The 18,094-nt window shown below is 39.6% G+C and overlaps 3 protein-coding genes across 8 annotated transcripts in view; all 3 read right to left on the reverse strand.

The window, feature by feature from the left end:
* The window catches only part of crocc2 (ciliary rootlet coiled-coil, rootletin family member 2), a 44,245-nt gene extending 40,253 nt beyond the window's left edge, over positions 1-3,992 (reverse strand). For all 6 annotated transcript variants that reach the window (XM_086281922.1, XM_086281923.1, XM_086281919.1 and 3 more), the window contains exons 1-3: positions 3,629-3,992; positions 642-795; positions 387-502 (exon numbers count right to left, since the gene is read on the reverse strand). In XM_086281922.1, the coding sequence (XP_086138048.1) occupies positions 387-502; positions 642-795; positions 3,629-3,685 (327 nt within the window). In that variant the 5' untranslated portion in view covers positions 3,686-3,992. The remainder of the gene's footprint in view (positions 1-386; positions 503-641; positions 796-3,628) is intronic.
* Positions 3,993-4,328: 336 nt separating this feature from the next.
* Positions 4,329-9,860, reverse strand: klhl30 (kelch-like family member 30). The gene is made up of 8 exons (XM_086281925.1): positions 9,715-9,860; positions 8,467-9,309; positions 8,200-8,392; positions 7,563-7,649; positions 6,921-7,076; positions 6,051-6,239; positions 5,192-5,337; positions 4,329-5,080 (listed from the first exon to the last, which is right to left on the reverse strand). Exons 2-8 carry the CDS (start codon positions 9,238-9,240, stop codon positions 4,841-4,843), a joined length of 1,785 nt encoding a protein of 594 aa, XP_086138051.1. The 5' UTR covers positions 9,241-9,309; positions 9,715-9,860; the 3' UTR covers positions 4,329-4,840.
* An 813-nt stretch (positions 9,861-10,673) lies between these two features.
* The window catches only part of espnla (espin like a), a 28,472-nt gene continuing 21,051 nt past the window's right edge, over positions 10,674-18,094 (reverse strand). Inside the window, exons 6-11 of the mRNA XM_086282198.1 lie at positions 16,061-16,222; positions 15,830-15,971; positions 15,504-15,676; positions 15,230-15,394; positions 13,087-14,039; positions 10,674-11,752 (exon numbers count right to left, since the gene is read on the reverse strand). Of these exons, the coding sequence (XP_086138324.1) occupies positions 11,221-11,752; positions 13,087-14,039; positions 15,230-15,394; positions 15,504-15,676; positions 15,830-15,971; positions 16,061-16,222 (2,127 nt within the window). The 3' untranslated portion in view covers positions 10,674-11,220. The remainder of the gene's footprint in view (positions 11,753-13,086; positions 14,040-15,229; positions 15,395-15,503; positions 15,677-15,829; positions 15,972-16,060; positions 16,223-18,094) is intronic.

Consider the following 18,094-nt stretch of genomic DNA (forward strand, 5'->3'; position numbering starts at 1 on the left):
GTACAATCTGACCTCGAGGTGACATCCACTCCTCTTGTGAATAATCTTTCTCACTGTAAAATGATTTGCTTCAAATTTTTTGTAAATGACCTTATGACCCTTGGCAAACTGATGAGCACCAGTTGTTTTTCATGGTTTTATGGTTCTTATTTCTGATCATTTGATTACTTTTCTTGTATATTGGATATGTTTATTTTATAACTTGTTTTTAACTGTGTGTATTGGACCAGGGGTTGCATACATGGTTTTCTTTTTTTATGAGTTCCATGTTTTGTGCCTGGTCCCTGACAAATAAGAAATAATAACAACAAAAAAGAAAACAAAATTTGTGATAGTAGCCTTTGGCAGGAAAGCTACTGTTGACCTTGAGAATTCGTCACTCCTACCCTCTCTGTGAGACCGGACTGTTTGACTACCAGCTGGTCCTGGTCCATCTGGCTGGGAGACAGTCGCCCCCTTAGATCCCTCCTCTCCTCCAGTGCACTGAACTCTGAACTCTTGCCTGAGACAAGGAAACAGATCAGACATATAGAAGAGTCAGTCAGAGGGATTATCAGAAGAAAGGGTTGTAATTCACCTTTCAGATATCCAGTAATGTTAAGTTAATCTACAAACTAGCCATTTAAAGTTTTTTTCAGTACCTGCTGGATCCTCGGCTAGATTGCGGGTGATGATCTGACGGATGCGAGAGGAGACAGGTACAGGTGTGGCCATGGATTCTTGTCCCTCCTCTTGAAGTGTCAGACTTCTCTCTCCTGAGCTGCCATCAGACTGAAGGAGGGACTCCTCCAGTTTCTACAATTACACCAACACACAACACTTTACCCTAGAGATTACACTATGGGAGTACTACTTCAGTCTTACACTTTACTCTAATTATCTTTATTTTAATATGTTCAGCTTTCATTTGATTTACAAAGGTTTTGTTACTGCTTATTCACTTATTAATTCATTCATTTTTACTTATTTTCTTTTATTTAGATTTTAAATTATTGTGCTCTGTGCTGTGTTATATATATTATTTTTTATATTTATTTATTTATTACAAAAAGTATATTGCACTGCCTTTAGACTTTTACCTTGGCTCCTTTACTTATCTTGACAACTGATAATGAGTTATATATTATGAGTAGGGCTGCCACAAACGATTATTTTTGTAGTCAACTAGTCACCGATTATTTTTGCAATTAGTCGACTAATCAGATCATGCATCCATTGGACGTAAAACGTACAGCTTATTGCACCAGCATGCATCTGCTCTTATATAACTATCATTAGCTTACAGCCCTAAGTGTTTAAGTGTTTAAGGTATGTGCTAACTCAGCGGTCCCCAACCTTTTTTGCGACACGGACCTTATGCCCGACAATATTTTCATGGACCGGCCTTTAAGGTGTCACGGATAAATACAACAAAATAAAACTAGTACCGGTAAAAAAAGGTTTATTCACAACACGTGTGAAAAGACCCAGGAAAACCGAGTAAACGATAAAAACGATAACAAAATAACGCTGAAAACCGATAAAAACCCTGAAAACTATACATTTCACACCTGAGCCTCAACTCTCGCAGCCCGGTACCAAACGACTCACGGACCGGAACCGGTCCGAGGCCCGGGGGTTGGGGACCGCTGTGCTAACTAAAAATAAAGACAAGATGATAGTTTATTAAATGTTAATGACATTTGCAGATTGTTTCGGTGAAGGTTAATAAACTCCTTGCTATCTAAAATATAACAGGACACCGGAGTATTCTCGAGCATCTCAGGCTTCTGATAATCAGTTGTCTGCTTGACATTTATTCAGCTGTGTAAAAACTATAACTTTAATCTCAGCCAAACCGATTTACTCAGGAACAAATAAAATACTAAAAAAAGACAAACAATAAAATTTTTAAGTTATCTAAGTGACTTATATATATTTAACTTGAGTAGCTAAAGACGGCGGTGGGTTTGAAAACGATTTGCCGGAAGTCCGGTGTTCTCACCGGCTCTAGTGAACCTTGCCCCCGGCTAGCGCTGGTGGGTAACAGACGTCTCTGAAAACGTTGGAGTGCTTTTGCAAATATGCGGTGTCTTGATAAACTGAGAAGATATTTGAGGTTTACACAGCTCCATTCTCGCCTGAAAATATGTTAAACTTTATTTTGTGACCCAAAAAGAATAATAAGAGTAATATTAAAACTAACTAACATGCAACTGTTTCAATTAGATTGATTGTCATTTTAACTGACTTTTATTTTATTTGAATTTTATTGAATTTTATTTTTATTTTATTTGTATTCTTTCACTTATTGTTGCATGTGTGTTGTTGCTGCCTGTGTTTGAGTAATTTCTGTAACTGTGAGACATCTGCTGCTGCCTATCTTGGCCAGGTCTCCCTTGAAAAAGAGGTTTTTAATCTCAATGGGATCTTCCTGGTTAAATAAAGGTTAATAAATAAATAAATAAAAAACTAGCTGCTGCCATTGTTGACAACTTTTCCAGGCCGAGCTATGAATTATGGGACACAGCTTCTACTTCGGGGTTTAACGGCAGCTGGCATCCTTGTACATGCAGTGCTGCCATCTTCTGTTTCACTCCGTTATTACACTCTTAAATCCTACTACTCATTGCTGCCTCTTTTGGGATCTTACAAAGCTTCAAATGACCGTCGACTATTAAATCAGTCATCAACGATTTTAATAGTCGATGCAATCGTGACTAGTCGACTAATCGTGGCAGCCCTAATTATGAGTTATTAATTTTTATTCCAGCTGTTAAACCTATTTTATTATAGGTCGCCTTTAATTTTTTAGCTGGCATAACACAGGGAATTTTTTTGTCTTAAAAGCAAGAACACCACAAATTCAGAGTATCCCAGTACAGCATAAGTCTTAAGAGTCACGACAAAATGTATTTGTATTTATTTGTTTATGTGTCTGTAACATTATATATAAATGGTATTATATTGTTGTGATGGCTGACATAATTTTAAGCTACCTTACACATTTTGGGTCATGGATAAGAATAAAAGATATTTCATATGGTGATACCAAGCCACTACTAGCTGCAGTCTAAAGTACTATTTCCCACTGATATCAGCCTGTCTGACCGATATTATTTATAACGGTATTTGGGTACCAATTATATTATTAGTAATACTCAGTGGTGATGTAATAGGTTTATTTTATTTTCGTTATATCTTAAAAAAAATAAATTAACGGGAGAACTTGTATCAGTTTTAAACCACTTTGCTTTTTATACTAGACTTATATTTTCCTAAAACTGAAACTTCAAAGTACACATAGATGTAAACTAGAATAAAATCAACCTGTTCTTGACTCTAAATGAGTTTTAAATGACAGCTAAGCAAGTAAGTCCATGCCATCTTATACAGTGTGTCTTTACCTAAGCTTCGTGGTCCTTTGAGAAATTAAGATGAAAAGAAGCATTAAATGAATGACGTTCAAATGACTCGCCAACAATACAAACTGTTAAATAAATATATCTTTATTAATGATGATTTTCCTTTGCTTTTGACAAACATCTTGTAGAGGGCGGTAAACCCATGCAGGAAAAACTCTGAAAATAATATTTAAAATGACTCCAATAATATAAACTTTTCCTTATCTTTATCAAGAGTTACCAACCTGAATCACTGCCTCCAGTCTGGGTGAGTGTGCACCTTCCTCCTGTGGAGAAGTCATCGCGGCCCAGCTTCAGCTATAAAAGGTTTGCTAGTCTACTGAACGTTTGGGCTCGGTGGTTAGTTAGCTTTACTCTGGTACACTTTTCGTCCGACAGTTATTAAAAGTTGAGTGAAAAAAAGCGCAAAAACCAAGCATGTCCTTAAATAATAAGATGAAAACACCAGATGTCTTAGTTTGCGACTGCGTGAGGAGAAACTTCAAAAGCTGAAACAAAAATCACGGACAGGAAACTTTTAAGCTAAGAAGACTGAAGACATGTAGCTCAATCCCAGGCCAGTTGTTATGGTGACCACGCGCTTCCGGGACCGTTGTCATAGAAGCAGAACGCTTGCTTGTCCGTTTTCATGGCAGCGCAGAGACCAGGAGCCAGGCAACAGGATTCCAAGGGGTTAATGATTAAAGCACTGAAGGTGAACAGAAACACTATATATGTATGTGTGTATATGTATATAAACATTTTACTTACTTTCAAGTTTACTTGTTTACTTTAAAGTCACTAAAGTCACTGGATAGGTGGAAGAAACCAACTCTGATATCTGAAGGGTCTTTGGGGGGCGGGTAACAGATATAGGATAAAGGTAAAGGCACCTTACTTAATACAAATTCATGCATTTTCCTCTTATTGTGGACACTTAATAAACAGAAATACATTTAAAACTTGGAAAATTAAACCCCACTCGTTTCATTTTTTTGGTGCGGTACACTGTTTTTATACATAGGATAAATCCTGTTACATTTCAATTAAATTAGAGCCTGAGCTTTCAAATGATCCCTTATACAATGGTCTAAAATATTTTTATGCTATAAAATCTTTAACCAATTTTCAGGAACATAATTAGCAGATTTTAAATGACTACAGACAAAAACTCTAAAAATAGAAGCCCACAAGCTAGTTCTGCAAACATTTAATGATTCATGTGCACCATACAGTAACACAAAGAAATTCAGGTCTCAAACACATGATACAAAGTATAAATAAACACCTGCTGAGCAGTAGAGCACAGCCCTAAAAAACATCCAAGAATACCTGAGGGTCATGTAATGTGCTATTCTCAGGCACAATGACATCCAGGGATAAGCATTCCTTTTGCAGCGTAGGCATTTGTATGAGAGGAACACATCTCTATTAACTCTTTGGCCTTGAGGAGGACTTTATGTTGACTCAAGCTCAGGCCACTGGTTTGGGTCTAAGAAGATGGTGCAGACTCCACTGTAGAACCAAAGTCTTGGCAGGGAGGACTCCACTTCCCAGATGTTGGATGCTCGGTTGTAAACCTCCACTTCGACCCCATAGTCCCCCTCCATACCTTTCCAATGGCCTCCGGTAACAAAGAGCTTCCCATCAAGTGATACAAGGCCGCCATTCTCGTGGAGCATGTGTAGAAGCTGGACCTGAAGAGAGCAAAAACCAAAGGTATTACTTAAACGTCTGGTAGGATGAATTCGTGCAAAGGGACTATTTAATGTATTAAGCTTGCTGTCTGCAGTGATAACTAAACCCACCTTCTGCCATATATTTGCCTCTGGATCATAAGCATAGACTTTTTTAGTGTTGTCAGCAACCAGATATATAGTTCGATCCACGCAGACAGAACGAGGAGAGGACAAATACTTTGGGATAAATGGTGAACATACGCTGATCCAGCTATCTATGAAGAAAAATATAACAAATATGTTAATTATTAGATTAAAGCACAAACAAATATCCAAAGTAAATGGCACTTTATGGGAACATTATGGCACTTCATTCAGTTTTAATAAAATAAATGCTATAAAGTAAACAATGTTACACCAAAAGAAAAAATGTGACAAGAGACACAAAGAAAAGATAAAAACTGAGAAACAAAAGCTCAACAAAAAAGACCATAAAGGTTTTTTTCCCAGTAAATTATTAGAAAAGAGATTGAATATCCTGGGTACCAGTGCTTGTTTCTCTTCCTTTACGTAACAGAGATTTTACGTTTGAAACTATGATACGTCTCATAATACTGATGCTCACAGAAAAATGATGCTGAACAGAAAAGATTTTTGACTTTTTATACTGTGACGTTTGTGGGAGTAAAATGTATTTTGCTCCCATGTTTAACAGAAAAATGCTTGCAATGTTATGAGGGATCATTAATGTTGGAAAAAATTATGCAAATTTAAAATAGCTAAATTTTTACCCATCCATATATACCTCAAGAGATTCTAATTTGGATAATATGCATCTGACACTGAAGAAATTACTGCTACAAAAAAGTAATATAACATATTATTTAAAGTGGCTAAAATGAAGATGCCAAAACATCCACCAATAGGACTGCATGCATTATAGAAGTACTGTGAACAGTGCTCAGGATGGTACTCAGGGCATCCTTACCTATGACAGGGTTGTAGCACTGCATGGTCAGTGCATTGTATTTCACTGCACATGACCCAATTACATAAAGCTTCCCCTGACAAGCTGTGGCGGTGAAGTTTGTCACATACTTTAAGGCGGGGCAAGTCATAGCCCAGGTGTCGTTATAAGGGTCGTAGTGCTCAACTTCAACTCGGTCTGACGTTGTGCCTAAGAGGAAAAATTAACGATCGATAGTCACATTTAACATTCAAGTGACAAAATGACTTATTTAGTATCCCAGCCAGATATTTCTATGAGCCACTGTGGTGTTTTTAAGTAAAACTGGTGTAGCTCACATAATAGAATGTTTTGGTAAATATATTTACATTTTTTAGTGCTGCAGGCTTTGATTTTATTGTAATTTTCCACTCCTAATCACTACATAGAACCTTGGCTAACAGACCAAGATTTAGTCAGACACTTAACACTGAAAGTTACAATGGAAATATATGGAATATGTCACATTTCCAAAGAACTGATTTGTTTTAATTTGCAGAAGTATTAAAGCCTTTTTGCTTAAACATGATAGAAAGACTTTTTGAATACCTGTCACAGATAAAGGAAATGGTATGAAAAAGACAAACATAGCCATTTATTAAAGCCTTCCTGTCATAAATGACCCAACTTGGTCATTATAAAATAATTTGGTTGCTGGAGGGTTATAGAGAGTTTCAGCAACTGCAAAAAGTTGGCCATACCAACAATATTCCACAACAATGGAGAAATACTAAACATTCTTAAAGAAAACCTCAGAGAAGCTGAAGCAAGCAGCTAGAGTGGTGATTATCTTCTGTGATTTTTGCTGCAGGTTTAAGGCACCACATGCAAAACCGATATTTATTTTCTTACCTCCGATGACATAAATCTCCCCGTTGAGCGTTGCTGATGTGTGGTTAGTCCGAGGTCGGAGCATAGGTGCCACAGTAACCCATCTCCCCTCTCTTGTGATGTACTTCCAGGTCTCTGTGGTCGACCAGGTATTGGTATTTGAACCTCGCGAGCCCCCTGTGAGGCAAAAAGGATCAGTTTGTCAAAAGTCTGTGATTGTTTTAGATTCCTCACAAAAGTAACTGGAGAGCTGCACTCTTGACTTTCTATCATTTGTCATTTAACCTAAGAGTTTTTTCAACAGTGTTCTAAAAAATGAAAGAAACACATTGGAAACACATCAGCTCTCAATGGGGAAAAAACATCATGTTGGATATCTATACTGATATGGAATGGGTATCGTGTTAGAAATGAAAGGATGGCACATTGTTTCATGGAAATGAAAATGATCAACCAAGGACTCAAAGACAGACCAAAAATCTGACTAAAAACATGATGTGGCAGGCTGGTCCATTTTGCTGCAAAATAGTACTCAGGTAGATTGTGTGAGATTGTGTCCTGGGGGATCTCCCCAGACCTGGACCAGGAAATCACTGAGCTCCAGGACTGTTTGAGGTGCAACCTGTCTATTCTGATTAAAAGTGTGGAGTATACTTGACTCACCTGACACATACACATCATTGTTCAAAGAGACCATAGAGTAACCCCACTTGTTGGGATTCGGGAAATTAGGGAGCTCATGCCACCGTTCTGCAGAGAAAATGACTTGAAGTTGAGAATATTTCACGGACCAATTGATGAATTATTCACAAATACAGTGTGCAAATGACAAATGGATTGGAGTGAAATTAAGTAAAGCTATAATATTGCCAAACAAGGTCGGATAGGTTCTTGCTTGCTGAGCTGAAACAGTAAATACAAAAAGCTTTTTGGCAGGTCGTTAACTCCTGGCCAGCTTTTGCCCCTCCACATAAAAAGGAAGCTTAAAATGGCTTTACAAAAACTTTTTCCATGTGCAAAACATAACATAAATGCCTTCTTCCAGGCTGAGCAATAAAAATGCTCAGTTCAGGAATTGAGAAGATGATCCAATTTTGTCACATCCAGACCACATTTCTGAAGGGCCATTTTTCTGTCAACACTGTATTTAACGACCTACAGAATGTGCCAAACTGGTTTGAGGAATCCCACAGACATTTTCCAACAAATTTGAAAATTAAAATGGAATCTGAACTTAAACAAACTTGAAATTTTAAATGGGGGAGAAAGAGTTTTTGTTGTTGTTGTTTTTTTTTTTTACTGGTCTTTGTGTTGTAGAAGGCACAGTTTCTGGGCTGTAGTCTTTCCAGTCTTGGGTCTCGGTCCTCCTCTTCATCAGAGTCGTCCTCATCATCCATTGAATGACCTCCCATGACAAAGAGAACTTCTTCTAGGTTTGGTTGTGGGCTCTGGGAGTTGAATCGGTCCACATGTTCAGGTGCTAAATCCATTTTCTAGAAAGTAACATTATTTTTGTAATATAACTCGTAGCAGAACAAGAAGAGAAAAAGTGTAGAAACTCACTAACCTCTCTGTAAATCTTTTCCACAGCCTCTGTACAGCTGGGAGAGGCCTGCAGCAGACTGTCCTTCAGCAGGGTGTCAGCCAGGTAGTCCAGGCTGAGCAGAGAGAGACGGGACAAGCTAAGGAGCTCAGGGAGATAGCAGAGTCGAGACTCCCTGTGGTGCCTAACCCATTTCAGGATAGCCTCCACACGAGCGCACTCTGACCGGATTTGTAGTCTTTCATCAGACAGGCATGAGATCAGCCAATCTTTTCCCAGCAACAGAAACTCATCACCCTGTTGTACAGCCTCAAAGTTCTCCAGGAGGAAGGCCCATGCTTTGGCAACCACCTCAGGACAGCCATGAATGTCCCCAAACTCCAGGATTCCCAGGCAGTTTGTTTCATCAATCTGATGCTGGAGGTATCGGCTGCACACGGCTCGCACTGTCTGGAATTGGAGCTTGCTGGAGGTACAGATCAACCCCTCCACATTTTTCTGGTTGATAGTCAGTTTGCCTGTGTAGGCAAAGTCAAGCAAGCAGCTAAGGATCTCAGGATCCACATCATGAAGCTCCACACGTGCTGCAATGCTCTCTACAAAATCCCCTGAGAACATGCAGTGAAAGTACATGCTACAAAGCGCCAGTACACCACGGTGACAGGGGAAATCTCGCCCTCCCGCGCTCAAAGTCACATCCACAAGTTTGGGGTGAGAACAGAGTGAACGCAAGCCCTCGAGCATGCTCTGAGGATGGGAGGACAGGCAGAAGTCCAGGTCATCCACATTACGCACCATTATCAACTTCAAAATGTAGCTCAGATCTTCTTTCAGCTGGTGCAATAAACAACTGAGATTAGCAATTACCTAAAAGTGTAGAGAAAGCAAATAAATGCAAGAAAAAAATGATATTAATTATCAGCAAGAACCTCACCATGAAGTTCAAAATCCAAAAACTATCGAAATTTAGCACCATGAACCGGATTATGTGGTAAACATATATATGAAGTAGCAGCATCATATGGAGAAATGACAGCTTCTAAACACTGAATAGGAGTTGGATGACATCTCTTACATGATAGTTGTAGAGTAAATAGAAAACATTTGTTCTTATTTGACAATAACAGTCAAATCAGAGTTTTAATGTGCTGACCACAGAGTACCTTTGGCCTATGATATTATAGTTAGGTCAAAATATGTCTTGAAATCAACAACAAATAACATTTCCTGTCATCTAATAAAAACTAAATACAGAATTAACAACATACTCACCACATAAGCTGGAACAGAAAAAAACTTTTCATCCTCCTAGTAAAAATGGGGATTGCAGCGGCTGTTTAGATCAATATGGAGCGGGTAGCATGGCAAAAAGCTTTTGCTAAGTCACTGGAGGGGGACTGCCTTCTGTCGTCTTAGTTATTTTTAGGGCTGACAGTGACGCTGTGCTGAAGTCAGATTCCAAACAACATGTATGGGACCTGCAGCTGCTGTTAAAGGCAGATTTTGGATTTTCTTAACAGGCCTGGGAGCGGCAAAAGAGGACCAACAATTGGAAATGTGACAGCTGACAACTGAGTAACAATAATGCTGCCACAACTGTTCCTTGTTCAGGAGTTCAAGTGTGTGCTGTACAGTCATCTAGCACATTTTTATTTTCAAGCGGTCAGTTAATCCTGTTTTATCAAAGCCAGTGATGGTCCTCATTTACACAGAAAGTGTCCTATGAAGTCTGTGCCCTGACACATTGGGTTACAGCGTTAACAAGACAGGTCACTCTCAAATGATCATTTTTAAATGTGAAGAGACTTGTTTTACCAGAAATTTTGAAACATATTTGTGCCTAAACATAACCAGGCTACAAAACCAGAAGTAAAAAAAAAACAATTAAAACGCAAAACATGAATGAAATCAATGAAAAAGGGTCTCATTCCTCTCAAATGTGTCCGTTATTGGTGTGGCAGATTCAGTCTCACCTGGGATAACTTGTGCTTAACTGGTAAAAACAGTGGCATCTGAGAAAATGGCATGACTTTAAGCCCCGCAAATCTGTCTGCGAGCATAGACCCACCCACCTGGTGGTCAAACCTTGTGTTTACACGTAACCCAATCGGAAGAAACAAATATTGTTTGTTTAAGGATGAACTGAGGTGCATCACCAAGGCTCAAAACATGGTAAGTAAGAACTTTTCAAAGCTGTTCTAGGAGATTCCAGGTCCATGTTTTTATGAGTCTCAGAAACAAGAAAAAAACATTTAAAAAGTAAGATTTTTAATGAAGGATAAGATCAGTGAAATGAATATGAAAACAATGAAAATCAATTGAGCTCTATGTTAAGATTTATTTGTAAGAATGTCAGAATTGGTTTCTCTCAGACCATGGATCACTCTGAGGCTTTGTTGCAAATATTTACCACAAAATGCTCTCTTAACAAAGAACTGAACAAAAACACTTTTAGCACTCTTTTTTAACAGGGCTGGGTATCGTCTGAAACTTGATGATATTGACAATTATTTGACTGAGTTTCAATACTATTACCACAGTACCTAAATATTCTACTCTTAAAAGCATATATATTTTTTATAAACAGTAAAAAAAAATAACAAAAATTATAATTCAGACAAAGAAATTTACGATGAAACATTAAGTAAACAAGACTTCCGACAATTAGGTTTAAGATATCTGTGCCAACTTTACTTCATAACTGATGATGGAAATGTTTAGTTCATTAATTAGTTTGATAGCCAGCCCCGATGTTATCTAAAAATATGACACAAGTGACTACTCGAAATCAAAAATCTCTGCCTCCTTCTCTTTCCAAAAAGCAAAACTACGGTCAATATATTTACAAATTTCTTCATTACTAAAACTGGAAATGTCAGTTCCAGTGTAGAGTGTCCCCTCATCTGGCGTAGGCGTCTGCACAATGACTTTAGGGACCTGTCTAACCTCTGGGAGGCTGTGTTTTACTGTTTCTGTAGAGCATTCAGGCTGACTCAAGGTATTCCCAAAGAACTTTATTTTAATGTCCTCGAAGCCGTCCTTCCACTCACGGTTCCCAGCCTCAATGTCCTGAATGACGGCCTTATGAAAGTCCCTGACCATCTCCCAGGGGAAGCTCCCCACATGGTCGAATACCTCGAAGCACAGAAGATGCCTCATTTTCCGTTCATCGACTGGCAGGTCCAGCTCCAAGATGTGAAAGTAGCCCAGCATGAAGAGATCTAGGGTCAGGTTGTCATACTCTACAGGAACACCATCCAGACGGGGTAAGAACTGCTCTGGCGAGTAGAGGGCTTTCTGCCTTTGGAGCCTGTTGATAACACTGCAGGTTACACAACAATGTATTTGACTATCTGTCATTCACCAAGCATGAACAAGGAGATACCATATGTCCATAGTTTACCAAGCCCAAAATTATGTAATTATGTAGCATTAATATAAATGTATTTTCTGAGTACTGGTACAAAACTTATAGACACTTATTGACATAATTTGCTTAGTGATTAATAAGGTATTCTAATTCTGATTTACTGTCCTATAAATGTCCTATAAATAAAAAAAAAAGCAGAATCCAAGCCTGATATTTGGTATTTATGTTGAAAAATATTTTTTATTTGGTTTCAGGCTTAAATTTAGTTTAAGTCGAGACAGGGGAAGGGATGGGAACCAAAGCCCCAGACCACCCTCTCCCCAGCTACCTTCTCCAGCTTATCCAGGCAATCAGTGAGACATTTCCAGGTCAGGGAGAATCACTCCAAAATTGTGTCAAAGGGCATCCCTAGCAAAGTCCAACACCTAACGGAAATGAGTCAGACTTATCGCCAGCAATGGGGCCATAAATCTGAAGAACCCTGAAAAAGGAAGAACCTCCAAGGGATATGTTTGACCGCCTTCTCCAAGCTCAGCTGGGAAAACCCCAATGTATCAGACTCCTTTCCCATCAGAGAGTTGACAATCCATGTCCCAAGAGCTAGTTTCAACAGGCACATTGCACCCAACCCCTATGGTATCTCTTGCAGCTGGTGAGCCCACAAGAAGGCTGGCCCATTTTGCCTCTTTGGCCCCTTAGGCTAATGCCTGGCCATTTGGTGTTCTCTCTCTCTCGCTTCGTTGCCAGGCCTGCCCAAGACAGAATTACCCCCCCCCCCCCACACACACACACACCCATTATACTTTGCTATATAACGTATAATAGGGTTATAATGAACCCCTCTGTAATTCTAGTTGCTAAATTAGCTTGGTTGCTTGAGCGTTAACCACACTTCTCGTGTATCATTTATACAGTATAAAGCTTCTTACAGCTGATCCCTTATTTACAAGGGGTCACCACAGATAATTTACAGATAATTTGAGTTGGCAAATCTTGACGATGCAACCCGCAACCCTAAAGGTATTTGTGTTTCCTCCTGATCTCAAACCAGTGACCTTTCGCATGTTGGGTAAATATATAAACATCTACTATGGAGGAACAGCATATATGCATTAAAAGAAAACAGATATTGTTCTTAACTCCATGATTCTGATGTGAGGTGAAAATTACAATATGATCTGACACACAAACATCCACGCAAATCTCTGATTAAGTTACTTAAAGATGTGAACAGTTTCAGTTTTCAATAGGAAGGGAAAGTCACCCCATCCTACCTTCTTATCTGCCTTGAAGGGACACTGGAAATCATATTTCTCCAGTTTCCCAGCATCTTGTTGACAGCACCTCTTTGCTTGAAGAAGTGTCCCAGGGAACTATTCATCATCTCTGACTGAGCACTCTCGATGCTACTCCTATGACCAGATCTGTCACCCATGTCTGGGTTTCCTCCACTTATCTTCCTCTCTGCTGCATCCTTGCTCTTCATTGCCACAGTGTAAGCAGATTTCTTCCAGTGGCCTAAAAACAGAACAACTATCCTCTCCTTTCTAAGACTAATGGTCTCTTGAACATCAGGAACATTTGTATCATAGTCAATACCAGAGTCACTGTTTTGATCTATTTCTGCAGCTGGATTCAGCCCTTTAACCTGCTTTCCTGACTCTGGGGCCTCAAACTGTGTGGAAGAGGTTAACATGTGAGCTTCTGAAGGTTCAGCTAACAACGACAAGTTCTGCGTTTCAAAATTTGACTTCAGAGTCCTCACAGACACTCCAAACTGATGGATTTCATCCTCGATCATCTCCCTGCGTCCCCTAGTGGAGTTCTTTCTGTCTGACGTCTGAGAAAACACTGTGATAAGCTCTGTATTGGGCATCTTGCAGTAGGGCTGGTCCGTCAGGTTGGTCATGAGTAGAGACATGCTCTTTACGATCCCCGAGATACGGCCGCACCACACAGGTAAGGGAACTTGATTTGTGAAGTTCCCAAACTGCGTGTTGACGGTGATGTTCACTATGGGGGCCGGCAGGATGTGCCTGAGCTCCTCAGCTAGACGAGCCAACTCCAACTCGTAGCCTTCACAGTTCCTCTGCAGGGAGACGTTGGCAATCTGCTGCTCCAGATAGATGAGATCACCCTCAGTCAGCAGCTCACCAGAGGGCCCCAGGATGGCATTGTGGGCTTGGGAGTACCTCCAGCTGACTTTGGCAAATCTGTTCCCGTTTTCCTGTAAAAGAAGAGGCAAACACCAGATAAACACGCAGGATGTAATTTTTACATTTTTTAAACATTTCAGAGGGTTTTGGCATGCAAGAAAAAGAGTAATGATACATTAAAACTGTAACACAGACCTCATCCAAACCTCAGAAATATGACTTGACTCACAATGTGCTATGTGTTCAGTGATTTGTTATGAGCAATTAAAAGTAAATGGGGACTGAATTTCCAAGTGTTTTTCAGATTTTCAGTAATGCAGATTTAGAGAAGCAACACAAAGAACGAGCTGCAATTTTTGCTTTTCTCATTATGTTTAGACTGTAACCATTTGTTTAGGGGAGGTTTTGTTTAAATTAGGCTTTACCTCAAATAGCAGACCTTACTACGGTTGATTATTATAGATTATTGTGGTGGTCATTTCTTGACTAAAAGCCGTTTTGTCTTTAATGCGAGAAAATAAAGCTTTCTCCACCCAGAAGTGGAGATAGCTTCTTTTGCTCAGCCAGCAGGCGGAAATTCAAAGTTGTCTGTCAATGAAGTTATTCATTTTATGTGCTCCATCTTTTCCAAGAAACACTCCAAATATTTTCCCAAATATTTGTTCATTTTTAAATGACTATTCCAAGAAACCAGAAAGGCCTTTGCCATTGGGATTTAAATGTAAAAGAAATGGGGAAAGTGTGTGCACGAGTACCTACAAGTGTAACCCAACGGTTGGGTTACTTCCTGTTACAGAAGCTGAAATATTAAACACAACTTATACCAACCTATAACACAAAGGATTTTATAAGGAATCTAATACGTAAAGATCCACACAACATAATGACTGTTTTGCATGCAGTTGCATTCTGTATAATCTAAAAGGGCTTAGAAGTACCATTAGAAGCAAAAACTGACACTTTTTAAATACAGGACATACACTAAAGTGTTATCGACTAACTGTTTGATAAATTTTAAAAGGTTGGATTGGGGCTACAGTCTTTTGTTTCTACTTAAAAGCCAACAATTAAATGGCAATCAGGCTCATTTCCCTTTTCTCTGGAACTGCTAGTCTAAAAAGTCACATCAATCTTGGTTTACTCCCGAAATTCTCTGATTTAGTCCTACATGAAAAGCACCTTGAAGATCCGATTTGTACACAATGACTTCTTGATTGAAAGTACTAAATTGTGCCCTAATTCATCTCTCAGACAACATTACCTTTCTCCTCTGATCCTCCTCATCCAGCAGCCTGGCCTGCAGCTGTCTCACCATGACTTGCCTCTTCCATTCTGCTATGGGACAGCCTCTCTCATCATGGGTGGGCACCAGATAATCAATGTCTGACAGGTTGGCCTCCTCAGTAGGTAGGACCACCATCTTATTCTTCAGAGATACATGAAGCGGCAGAGTTCTAGCTATCAGCTTTTTATCCAAAGAAAGGAAGTGAATCTGATGACAGGATATTTAAAATAAGGAAGCCTAGAATACTTACCGCTTGTCCAGTGAAAACTCCCGATATTCCTGACTGTTTCAAAGATTTAATGGACTTCATGTCGCCAAGAAGTTTTCTTTCAGCCAGGAGGTTTGCATCAGGCAACATTGTCTTATCAGTACAGACAGTTCTCTCACTCCCAGCGGCCTTGGGTTGGTTGAAACATCTAATAACTGCAGTACAAGTCATGAGCAGTCATTTTCCCAGTCATTTTAAAGCAGATTAATATTTGAAATGACTCACTGTTACCATGAAATTGTGCAATAAATTTTTGCCTTGCTTTGCAATAAGAGCAATTAAATAAGCTCCACAGATGTTTCTCTCACCAGATGTTGCGATTTCACCCTGCTCTATTCTACTGACGGCAGTCCTCTGAGGCTGGGCAGGTGTAGATGAACCAGAAGGTAAAGAAGGTGCAAGCAGGGACTGAGGGCATCTTGCTTGTGGAGACTCCTCATTCTCATGCTGCTATTGTAAACAAATAAAAGGACTCACTGGCGTGCTCTAAGAAACCACAAAAAAAACAGAAAGCATCATAAAAACTAAACTGCGATTACCTTTAAACTGTCCATGTGTGAGTTACTGCTGTGACTGTCTGTGCATGTGTCACTCAGGCTCCCGTAGTAGTCTTCCCTGCTGTGCGGCAACACCAGGGCTGGCTTTACTTTCACCTCCTCTGCTGGAGTGGGAACCTCAATGGGCTTATCTACACTGTAGGCCTGCAAACATTTAAAATATTTAGAATAAGACTTTACTGCACTTTACTGCACTATAATTATAATCACCTTGGAAAACGTGGAAACAGAGTGTGACAAAAAGAGGTAATAAGGATTAAAAAAAGGAAAAAAACGTGGAATAATAAAGAAGCATCTCCTATATTCAGTTTGAATAAATGATTTTTTAAAATTTATTCATAATTCAAAAAAGCAAAACAAACAAACAAACAAACAGAAATAAGACAACAAACACCAAAGACAATCGAAAATTAACCGGCAATCTACAAACTTCAATATACGGGTTACTAAAAAAACAAAACACAAGTTCCTTCAACAAGGAAGCAGAATGATGCACAAACTTTACAAATACTTGTTTGTCCTTATACTTGCACTTACAGAACTGCAGCTTCCTTTAGCTGCTTTTGTACAATTATTTCATACTTGGAAGATATGTCACAACCACAAAATGATTCTCATTTGCAAGATGTTTTATTTACATCTGATCCATCCATCCATCCATCCGCTTATCCTTTTCAGGGTCGCGGGGGTCGCTGGAGCCTATCCCAGCTGTCATAGGGCGAGAGGCGGGGTACACCCTGGACAGGTCACCAGTCTGTGGCAGGGCCAACACACAGGGACCGACAACCATTCACACTCACATTCACTCGCACATTCACACCTAGTAGCAATTTGGATTATCCAATTAACCTATCCCCACAAGCTGCATGACTTTGGACGGTGGGAGGAAGCCGGAGTACCCGGAGGGAACCCACGCAAACACGGGGGAGAACATGCAAACTCCACACAGACACTTGCTGTGCAGCAACAGTGCTAACCACCGTGCCAACGTGCTGCTCCACTATTTACATCTGATCTTTCTTCAAATTCTCTGAATGCTCCTTTTCTGTGGCTGTTTCTAAGTCCAGGTCCTCTTCACTTCTTTTGCCTATGGTGTGCCACAAGGCTCCTGTTTGGGGACTTTATTGTTTCTGCTGCTCCCTCTTCAGCACATTTTGATTACTGTTAAAGAAATTTCTTATCACTGCTGCACATATGGAATCCAGTTTTGTATCTCATTTAAGCCCCAGTCACACATCTTACATACGTGCTTTGACTCTATTAAAAACTGTAATGCAAATTCTAGTTCCCCTTGCCACTTTTGCTAATCAGGATCAGGAAGCTTGGTGTGACTGCTGTTTCAGCTTTTACCTTGCTTACCAAGTTGAGGTCTATTGTGTTATGCTCTGAATTGGGGATTGTTATTCATGCCTTCATTTCATTGCAATTGGATTGTTAGGATTTGAAATGACCCATCGTTACCGTTACCTCCTGCAGTTCTGCAGTTTTAGCTGTTCACATGTCACACCATGGTTAATTCTGCAGCACTGGTTCTCCACTGACTTTAGGATTTATTTTAAGATTCTGGTTATCAGATAACCGTTACATCCATACATCGCCAGCAGGTCCCTAGGATCAGGTGATTACGGCCTGCCAGCTAATAATTAAAGGAGACAGAGCTTTTGCAACAGTGACCCCTAGACTCTGAACCTCTTTCTGTCTGAGCCTGAGATCTGTGGACTCAGCTGTTTCTTTTAAAAAGTTTTAAAACTTGCTTTTGGGTAACTTTTTTGCATTTTGTTGTGAAGCCTTTGTGATTTTTAGCTTGACAGTGCTATCAATGGAATTATACATTACTTACAGGTCTAATGAACCCTGAATATTACAACTTGCTGGCCTTAATATGCTCCAAATTTCTTTTCAGCTGAAGCACACTTTTTCATGATTTTAAAATCCCTAAATGTTTAATGCATGTTTTGACTCAGGAAAGCCTCCATTCCTTTGTGTGTGCAATGGTTTCCAGAGCTGTCGTCGTTT

The sequence above is a fragment of the Aulonocara sp. 'chitande type north' Nkhata Bay genome, linkage group LG23, assembly GCF_057382095.1.
Source record: "Aulonocara sp. 'chitande type north' Nkhata Bay isolate Kocher_YH1m ecotype deep benthic linkage group LG23, A_spYH_male_GT1.1, whole genome shotgun sequence".
NCBI lineage: Eukaryota > Metazoa > Chordata > Actinopteri > Cichliformes > Cichlidae > Aulonocara > Aulonocara sp. 'chitande type north' Nkhata Bay.